Genomic DNA, 10,141 nt, shown 5'->3' with positions numbered 1-10,141 from the left:
AATCCCTGTGGTCAGGGAAAGGCAATGCTCAGACTGGCCAAGCCTATGTTATGTGCCCACCCTAATTCCCAGGGGTGGAGTCAGCTTTACCCAAGCCGTATAGACTAACAGTGTTAATAGGATGAATATTACGAATGGGTTTTCTATTTCAATAGAATAAGCTCTAATAGGAACAATGAACATTTATTTAGTGCCCATGAAGTTTCTCATTAGATCCTGGGATCTAATAAGATCTATAATAATCTTATAATTATCATGTTTCATCTTCATCTTACAGAGGATACTGAGACTGTTAATTAACTTGCCAAAGGTCACTTACGTAGTTCACATAATGTTAGATGTATAATTCCTTAACACATTGTTGAATTCACTTTGTTCATGTTTTATTTAGTATTTTTGCATTTATATTTATAAATTAGATTGGCCCACTTCCTCTCTCTCTTGCTGTCTTTGCCACATTTTGGTATCAGGATTGTTTTGCTTCTGTGGACCCTGAGAAAGAAGATACCTACTAAGAAAGCCTCCTGGTGGCTAGCTGGGCTCAAATTTAAAAAACGGCCTAGCGGGAGTTTCTACACAGGGGCCTCTCATACAAACTGCACTTCAGGGAGAAACCCCGCACTGAACTGCCTGCCTGCACTGTGTTCCTGCCATCTGAGCCAGGTCTGGGGCAGAGTGTCGAGCCAGAGAGGGGCCTCACCAAGGGTCACCTGGCCCCGGGGGCCACCTCACAGCTGCGCCACTTCGTAATTGAGCTGTAACTCTACTGAGCTGTTCCACAGTTGTGCTGTTGTCACTGCTCTGCTGTATCACAGTTGGGCTGTTTGCAGTGAATAAAGTTTCCTGCTTCACCATACCCCTAATTGGGAATTACTGTTGGCATTCAATTGGCGCCAACGACCATTGGTTGACACTTCCAAAATGAATTTAGAAACCCTGGTGATTTCCTTTCATTAGTGGTTTTTAATAAATAAGAAGAGATTCTAAGTTAAGTGTATTTAACTACTCCAATGAATTTCTATCGTCTGGGTCTCCGTTGTGAAGTCCTACCTGCCTGAGTCACGTGTGTGAGATCCTATGGGTTGTTTGCTATTAAGTCAGCTCACAGTACATCTTGACGGCTGGGGAAACACTCACAGTTAGCTACTTATAACTTTGGTCTGTACAACTGTCCAGGGAGTCTTGCAACACATGCCTCCTCCTTTCTCTAAGTATTAAAAGAAATTCCTGGGGGGAAAAAATTCCTGAAGAATGGTTTCAGTCTTGTTCAATGTAGAATCCATACTTGTAACTAAGTTTTAAAAAAATAATAAAACTCTAACTTTCCCTCCCTCCCCAAAGAAACAACGGGTAATTGGATCTGCGGCCACGTAGGAGCCTCTAGGTCCTAAATCCGGAGTCTCCCGGGACAGGCAGAAACCAGCGGGTCTGCTTAGGCAGTAAACGCTTTTCGGAGTCTCCCAACTTTGGCTCAAAGCCCAGTCCGGAGGAGTTCGGGATTTCTCCCTGGGGGATGGGTCCCTGCTGCGGCTACTAGCGCTCTTCGCAGGGCCAACCAGCGGGATCCGAGGGACGTGCGAGGCGGGGGTGGTGCAGGGCGCAGCAAGCCCGTCCCCCCCCCCCCCCACACGCGGCCGCGGCTCCTCCCCTCGCTCGGATGTGGCCGGGGGGCGGGGGTAGAGGGGGTGGTTGCTGTATCCCGGGGAGGGCCGGGAATCTTTTCCACGTTTGCAAACGCCGCTGCGCCCAGGCCTGACCCGCGTCGCCCGAGCTCCGCGCGCCCTCGCCCGCTCCGCGTCCTGACCCCGCTCCTCTCCTCGTAGCCCCCGATGGTGTTCAGGGCCCGGGGCTGGCGGCCCCCGCCGCCGCCGCTGCTTCTGCTGTTGCTCTGGGTGACCGGGCAGGCGGCGCCTGTGGCGGGCCTGGGCCTGGGTTCCGAAACGGAGCTGCAGATCGAGCGGCGCTTCGTGCCGGATGAGTGCCCGCGCACCGTGAGCAGCGGCGACTTCGTGCGCTACCACTACGTGGGGACATTCCCCAACGGCCAGAAGTTCGACTCCAGGTACCGCGCCCTGAGCGCCCGGCCGGCTTTCCCGCTTCCTTCTCTCCGGACAGGCCTTTCCCTCCCGACGGACCTCCCCCAGCTCCGCCCCGCGAACCCTGCGCTCCTCCCTCTCCCTCCTCCTACCCCAAAGCTCCCGGACCCTAAATCCCTCAGCCCCGGGGGCGAGCCTCCGGGCCGCCATGCTCCCCTGGTCCTCTGACCCAGGGCTGGAATTTTGGAGAAGACCTTGCGCAGCGGAGTTGGGACAAGTCACGCCCTCCTTCTCCGCTCGGCGCATTTACAAACGCGAAATCTGCGTAAGATGGCCACTCGCCGGGTGGACACCCCACCCAGAGTAAATGATGTCCTCCTGCCACCTCGCCTTATTGTTCCTTCTGACAGGCGCCTTATTTAGTCAGACGATGCTGATGAAGCTGAAGCTGATGATAGCAGCCTCGAATGTTTAAGGAACTACAAAGGTTTATGGAGCTATTACAACGTGCCAGGGTAGTTCTAAGCGCTTTCCATATAATGAACTCATTTAATTCTCTGAGGTTGGTACTGTTATTACCCTCATTTTGCCAGCGAAGTAACTTGAAGCCATTGAGGTTAGTGGGGTCATATTGAAACCCGGACCATCCAAGTCCAGAGTTTGTGCGTGTAACTGCCACTGCCCTCCCTTTATGGCCTTACAGAAATCTCCCTTGGGCACGATGTCCAGAGCAAGTTCAGCTTTGCCCACAGTTACTTCCCTCAGCTCTGCCCCAAGACCACAGCCCGTCTCCCCCAATTCTCTCCGGTTTAGCTTTAGGGTGAACAGGCCTGTTTGGCTCCAGCTCCAGGCCGCTCTCCTCCGCAAGGCTTTGTTACCAACCCAGGTCTGTGGGGGCACTTCCGTCAGTGATTCAGCAGACTAGGCAAAGAGAACTCTTTGTTGAGCATCTGCTGTATGACCTAGGCTTGGCGAGGCTCATTCCTGAAGTTATCTTTTAAAATAATACTTTTAGCCTCTCTTGCCTTTCTTGAAATTACAATGAGTAAATCTGCAAAAACTGTTTAGCATATCGCATGGCACAGAGCACGTGCTTAGAAATGGTCATTCCTACTATTTCAGTTGCTTCTTTTTTAAACTAGAGATATAATTGACATACCATACAATTCACCCATTTAAAGTGTACAATGTAATGGTTTTTAGTATATTCACAGAGTTGTGCAACCATCACAACTATTTAATTCCAGAAACCATTAGCAGTCACTCCCCTCCCCTCCAGCCCCAGGTAACCATTAATCTACTCTCTGTCTCTTTATAAAATCATACAATTGGTGGTGCTTTGTGTCTGGCTTCTTTCACTTAGCATACTCTTTTCAAGGTTTATCCATGTTGTAGCATTTATCAGTACTTCATTCTTTTTTGTTTTAAGGAGAGCGCAACTCAGAGTGGTCCATATGGGGATCCAACCGGCAACCTTGGTGTTATTAGCTCCACGCTCTAACCAACTGAGCTAACCAGCCATCCCTACTTCATTCTTTTTTACGGCTGTATAATATTTCATTGTATGGCTATACCACATTTTGATTATCTGTTTATCAGTTGATGGGCATTGTACACTTTTCGGCTATTATCAATAATGATGTGTGAACATTCCTTTACAGGGTTTTGTGTGGATGCATGTTTTCATGTCTTTTGGATTGTATACCTAGGAGTGGAATTGCTGGCTCCTATGGTAACTATATTTAACTCTTAGAGGAACTGCCAGGCTGTTTTCCAACGCGGCTGCACCATTTTACATGCCCACCAGCAAGGCATGTGGGTTCATCCAATTTCCCTGCATTCTCCCCAACACTCCTAATTGTCTTCTTTATTACAGCCGTCCTAGAGGGTGTGAAGTGCTGTCTCACTGTGGGTTTGATTCACATTTCCCTCATGTCTAATGATACTGATCTTTTCATCTGTTTCTTGACCATTGGTATGTCTTCTTTCATTTGCTGCTTTAGCTAGAAAATAGGGAAGGATTTGTTGCTTGTGCTGATGGCAATGAATAATTCCCACTAGAACAAGTTGTCTAGGCGTGACAGCCACTTTGAGACACTGAGGGGCAGTGGAAAGAATAGAGAGGAATTACCCTCCACTCAGCAAACTTGTGTGTAGTGTGTGCCCCTGGAGACGGTGTCCCGCCCCCCCCCCCGCCCCGCCCCTACCACTTACAGATCAGGCAATTACATAGTGTGATAAGTACAGCAAGAGTAACCGCATACTTCTCCCACATAGAGTTCATATATAGTTTTTAGCACATGCCTTTACATATATTAATTCATTTAATCTCCAATGTATTCATTTTACCTCACAAGACAGTGAGGGAGGTAACACATTTACAAATGAAGAAACTGAGGCTCAAAGTAATTTGCCCAGTAGCCAGCTAGCTACTAAGTGGTGGTGTGGAGCTTTGAACCTAGGCAGCTTAGTGCCAGTCTATAGTCTGCCATATAGATGATGGAAGAAAGGCAAGGAGCTCTGGAAGCGCACAGAAAGCTTAGCTGTATGTTGTATGGGTGTGTGTGTGTGGTGGGGTCAGGATGGAGTCCTGGCATGGCGGGGATAAGACTTGAGGAGGATTAAAATTTACAGGTTGCTGCTGAGGGGTGAGGGCTGTCGGGAGAAGAAAGGGCATGGCGGGTAGAGGGAAGAGCATATGCAGAGGCCTGGAGATGGGACCATGTGTTGGGGGACATTCCAGCTGCTCAGTGTGGCCTGAGCTTGGAGTGGGCGTAGGGGAGTGACGGGCAAAAAGGAGAGGAGAGAGGAGCCTGGGCCTGCTTTTGAGAGCTTGTCTGCTTGGCTGTGGAGTTTGGACTTTGTCTAAGGACAATGGAAAGCCATTGAGGAGTTTTAGTCAGGGGAGTGAGAGATCAGAGCTGCATTTTACAAAGGTCCCTGTGGCTGCAGTGTGGATCGTGGAATAGAAGGGGCAGGGCACACAGTAGGTGCTTCATTAATGTGAGTTTTCCTCAAGAGCCTCCATTCCTTCGGGAATTTATGACGTATTGGGGCATGGCTGCTACGCCTGCCCCAAGATCTTGGGGGAGAAATTTAAGGTGTTTTGGGCTTTGGCAGCTGATGTGGAGGGTTTTGCCCAGAAGAAAATGATGGCTATCACCCTCACCAGTGTCCTAAACCATGAGCGGCCTTTCTTTCCACAGAGCTTTCTTCCTGCATCTCTGCCTGACACTTGAGGGCAATTGGTGTATGCAGTTTATGGGCATTTGCAGTTGCCAGGAGGTCCAGCCCTTCAGCCCTTGGCCACTCACCGGGATATGCTTTCATTTTATTTGGAGCCTCCGTGGACTTGTTATGTGTGGCTGTAGCTGCAGGTCCAGACCGGGGACACCAGCTCCCCGCCTGTAGGTTTCCGTGGGGCCCCTGCGCTCGCTCTCCAGGTCTCGGGAGCACCTTGTCAGCCACTCCTGATTCAGCTTTTTAGGAGTTCCCTACCATTCTTAGCACCCCCACCCCCAGAGGGGGCGATCTCTTTGTTTACTCTGATTTCCTTCTGGGAACTGAAATTTAACTTGATCCTGTTATCTTTAGCCGGCAAGACAAGCATCTGGTCTGTTCATTCACAGCCTGCAGGCCTGTCTGCAGGCCCTTTAAGTCCAGACAGTCAGTAAATATTATTGTGTGCCTACCACATGCCCTGTTGGGTGGGATGCTCTAACACAGCGGTGGTCAAACTGTACGCGCTTCAGAATCCCTGGGAGAACTGGTTCTGTTCCGTTCCTGATTCAGTGGGGCGGGCAGGGGAGGGGGAGCGGGGAAGGGCTGAGTGTTTACATTCCTAACAGGTTCCCGGGTGCTGCTGCTGCTGGTCTGAGGATCGCACTTTGAGAACCATTTCTCTAAACCAGGGGTGTCCAAACTTTTTTCAACGTTTTTCACCGAGGGCCATATGCGGTAAAATACACACACAGCCGGGCCCCTCACTCGAGGTGAAGGACGTATGGCCTCACCTGGTTTATTTAAGTAAACTAAATATATTTTTGGAATTTGCTGCGGGCCAATTAACAATGGATTTCGAGCCGCAGTTGGCCCGCGGGCCGCAGTTTTGACACCCCTGCTCTAAAAGAATCATAGACTCACTAACAGAGGTCAACTTCATTTTATATATGTATTTATTCATTCATTCATTCATTCAACAATGAATATCTTTATTGAATATCTACTGTTCTAGGTGCTGGGATGTAGCAGAGAATAAAATAGACAAAATTCCCTGCCCTCCAGTGAAATTATTCTGTGTGATGCCCCCGTGGTGGACACGTGTCATACATTTGTCCAAAGCTGTAGAATGTACAACACGGAGAGTAAACCGTAATGTAAACTGTGGACTTCGGGGGATGATGACATGTCAGTGGAGGTCATTGATTGTGACAGATGGACCCCTCTGGTGGGGGGTGTTGATAATGGGGGAGGCTGTGCATGTGTGGGGGTAGGGGGTATACGGCCTTCTGTTCCTTCTGCTCAATTTTGCTGTGAACCTAAAACTGTTCTAAAAAATAACGTCTACCTGAAAAAACAAAATCCCTGCCCTCAAGTTGGAGGAGGGGGAGGACACAGAAACCCATTCCAGCTGGCTTCAGCAGAAAGGGAGGGAATTTACTAGAAGGATCTCCGATTCCTCCTGGGGGTCCAGAGTCATGAACTGAGGTGACTTTCTGCATTTCCCAGAGGGTTTGCAGAGGGACTCCGTTCCCCATCCCCCAAGGGAATTCTCCACCAGACTTCCACATCACATACATGGCCTCTTGGGTCCAGCAATGCTGACTAGCTGGAATCTGTTTCAATTCTATATTCCCACCAGAGAATCTGATTGGTCCCTTTTGGGACAGGTGCCAACTCTGGTGGGTGTTGGGTGAAGGGGTGCTAAGGCTCACCCCTTCTGCAGGACTGGATCTCACAGAAGAGCCGCTGGGCTGGGCAGCACCCTGGATGGTGTTGGGGTGGGCTGGAGGGGTTAATGGTGGCCGGGTAAATCTTAAGTGTTCTCACCACAAAGAATAAGGAAAATGGTAACTATGTGATGTGATGGACCTGCTAATTGGCTTGATTGTGGCAGTTATTTCACACTGTATACATAAAACATCAAATCATACACCTTACCTATGTATATAATTTTTATTTAGCAGTTATACCTCAGTAAAGATGGGGAGGGAGTAATTTCAGTTTGTATTTGTCTAAACTGGATCTAAAACTGGCATTGAGAGCGAGCTGACTTTTCCTTTCAGAGTCGATCAGGGCTTTGGTTCTAACCACAGGGCAGTTTTCTCTCCCCTATGTAATGGCCATTTTTCCTTTGTTTGGGATCCGAGATCAGAATAATCTCAGGAACAAGTAGTGTAGTATTTGTGTATGTCAATCTTTGCAAAAAGTTTTGAAATTAATTTAATTTTTACCAGTGATACATATACACAGGGTTTTTAAAAAACAGTTAAATAACTCAATAAGTTTAAAATGATAGCTGCCAAGTTGCTGCCAAGTTGCTGGGTGAGCCTTAGCACCCCCTGGGGCTTTGGGGTGGGGTATAGCTCTTCTAAATGCAGACTTTTTTCAAGCTCCAGGCTTCCTTCTGCCCTGCTGCCTTCCACTCTGCAGTCCCTGTGGCTCGGAGGCCCACGCACCCACCCTGGGCTGGATTCCCTTTTGCGTACACCTAGATTCTGTTTCTTCCCTTCTAGGTCAATTCCTGCTCTTTCCATTTTCTTTCCGTCTTCCAAAATGTTGTTGCTGTGTCTTGACTGCAATGATCTCCTTCCCGGTTTTCTAAGTCCTTTTTTAAAAAAGAGGAGCTTAGGAAGGAATGGGCCTTTGGGGGCTCAAGAGAGGGAATGTGTTCAGTTTGCCATATATTCTTGTAAAAGTTCATCCTCATTGCAGATTGACGCTTACATTTAGAAATAGAGCCACAGTATGTGTGCTTTAAGAAAACAGCCACAGGGATAGTCGTTTATCGTGAGGAGTATGGTGCAAGGTGATGTGTGCTTGTGTGTAGGCAGTTTAGTGAGTTGAATGTAATGGTTTTACATGATGGCTGCATTCTTAGTGGTTTGGGGCTGATAATCTTGAAGAGCATCATTAGAGGGTACCACAGCCACCTCCTATCCCACCTGTGGGGTAGAAGTGTCAGGGGCAGTGATCAAAAACAGCAGACAATGAGTGGGGGACAAAAATCAGCTGGTGGAGAGGAAAGGGGAGTGTTGCATGTGCTGGATGACTTCTACTTGCCTTTCTAGGTCCACTGTCCTCCTGTTCCACTTGCTTTTTGATCTCAGAGGCTGTCCTGTATGGACTACATGTGTATAGTATGAGTTACATCAGCGACCGCCTAGTCATCTGGCTTCTGGTTGGGTTCAGCCAATGGGGCATCAGCAGGAGGTCAGCGGGAGGAAGGTGAGGGGAGTGAGATATTTATTCCCCTTGCTCCCTGTCTATAGAGTCACCATGGGCTGTGTCCCTAGGCTAAAGGTCCTAGCTTAGCTTCTGTCAGGTGCCCTGACCCACCCTCTCTTCCCCTGGATCCTTCAGGCCCAGGTGTGACGACAGCACCCCCTACTGTCCTCAGAGGTACTGCATGTCCGTGTGTTTCTCTGTATTGTTCATATACTTTTGCACACAGCCCCTTTTATTAAACTTTCCTGGAACTGCCTCCTCTGGGCGTATCATTTGTTTCCTGCAGGACCTGGACTGGGACTCCTGCAAAAGGTGTAAATCAGCCAGATACTGGGACAGGTTGTATAACTGCTCATTCCAGAGCTTCATTTTCACGACCAGTTCTGGGCTTGATGCTGCACATGAATTTATGCCAATTGTACTGATCAGCACAAATTTGCTCAGCACAACTGTATTTTTCCAGATGGTCAGAGTTTTCTTTTTTTTTTCATTTTATTTTATTTTATTTTATTTTATTAGTTTCAGGTGTACAAAGCAACGTAATAGACATTTAAACCCCTTCTAAAGTGATAACTCACCCCCCAAGCTACTACCCCTCTGACATCTTATATAGTTACTGTTACAGTACCATTGACTATCTTCCCTATGCTGTACTCCACATCCCATGACTGTATATACCTATATATTTAGTTATAGTTGACATTCAATATTATTCTACTTCAGCTCTTCATGTGTATAGTGCATTCATTGGTCAGGCATCTACACAGTCTATGACGTGATCCCTCTGATAAATCCAGTGCCCATCTGGCACCTTACATGATCTTTACAACATTGTTGATTATATTTCCCATTCTGTCTTAACTATCAATTTATATTTCTTAATGCCTTCACCTTTTTCACCCTGACCCCAGCCCCATTCCCATCTGTCACCCTGACAGATCTAGTACCTATCTGGCACCATACCTAGTTATTTCAATATTGTTGACTATATTCCTACGTCCCCATTACTACTGTATAACACACAATTTGTTCTTAATCCCTTCCCCTTTTACCTGTCGTTAACCGCCCTCCCATCTTAAAGAAGGCCCTCTAAGAGTCCTTGTAATACTGGTTTGGTTGTGATGAACTCCTTCAGCTTTTTCTTGTCTGGGAAGCTCCTATCTGTCTTTCAATTCTAAATGACAGCCTTGCTGAGTAGAGGAATCTTGATTATATGTCCTTGCTTTTCATCACTTGGAATATTTCCTGCAAAGTTTCTGTTGAGAAATCAGCTGACAGTCTTATGGGAGCTCCCTTATAGGTAACTAAAAGCTTTTCTCTTGCTGCTTTTAAGATTCTCTCTTTGTATTTAATCTTTGACATTTTAATTATGATGTGTCTTGGTGTTGGCCTCTTTCAGTTTATCTTGTTTGGGACTCTCTGTGCTTCCTGGGCTTGTATGTCCATTTCCTTCACCAGGTTAGGGAAGTTTTCTGTCATTATTTCTTTAAATAGGTTTTCAATTCCTTGCTCTCTCTTCTCCTTCTGGTGCCCCTATAATGCGAATGTTGGTACGCTTGATATTGTCTCAGAGGCCCCTTAAACTCTCCTCAATTTTTTGGATTCTTTTTTCTTTTTGCTGTTCTGGTTGGGTGTTTTCTGCTACCTTATCTTCTACA

The 10,141-nt window shown here is 47.4% G+C and overlaps 1 protein-coding gene across 2 annotated transcripts in view; it reads left to right on the top strand.

Annotated features, from left to right (window-relative positions):
• The first annotated feature begins 1,665 nt into the window (after positions 1 to 1,665).
• The window catches only part of FKBP9 (FKBP prolyl isomerase 9), a 33,834-nt gene continuing 25,358 nt past the window's right edge, over positions 1,666 to 10,141 (top strand). Inside the window, exon 1 of one of the 2 annotated variants that reach the window (XM_033088327.1) lies at positions 1,666 to 2,062. In XM_033088327.1, the coding sequence (XP_032944218.1) occupies positions 1,830 to 2,062 (233 nt within the window). In that variant the 5' untranslated portion in view covers positions 1,666 to 1,829. The remainder of the gene's footprint in view (positions 2,063 to 10,141) is intronic. The other variant, XM_033088326.1, reaches the window with a different exon arrangement.

This window comes from Rhinolophus ferrumequinum, chromosome 20, assembly GCF_004115265.2.
Source record: "Rhinolophus ferrumequinum isolate MPI-CBG mRhiFer1 chromosome 20, mRhiFer1_v1.p, whole genome shotgun sequence".
Classification (NCBI taxonomy): domain Eukaryota; kingdom Metazoa; phylum Chordata; class Mammalia; order Chiroptera; family Rhinolophidae; genus Rhinolophus; species Rhinolophus ferrumequinum.
This window is presented reverse-complemented; position numbering and strand designations above follow the sequence as displayed.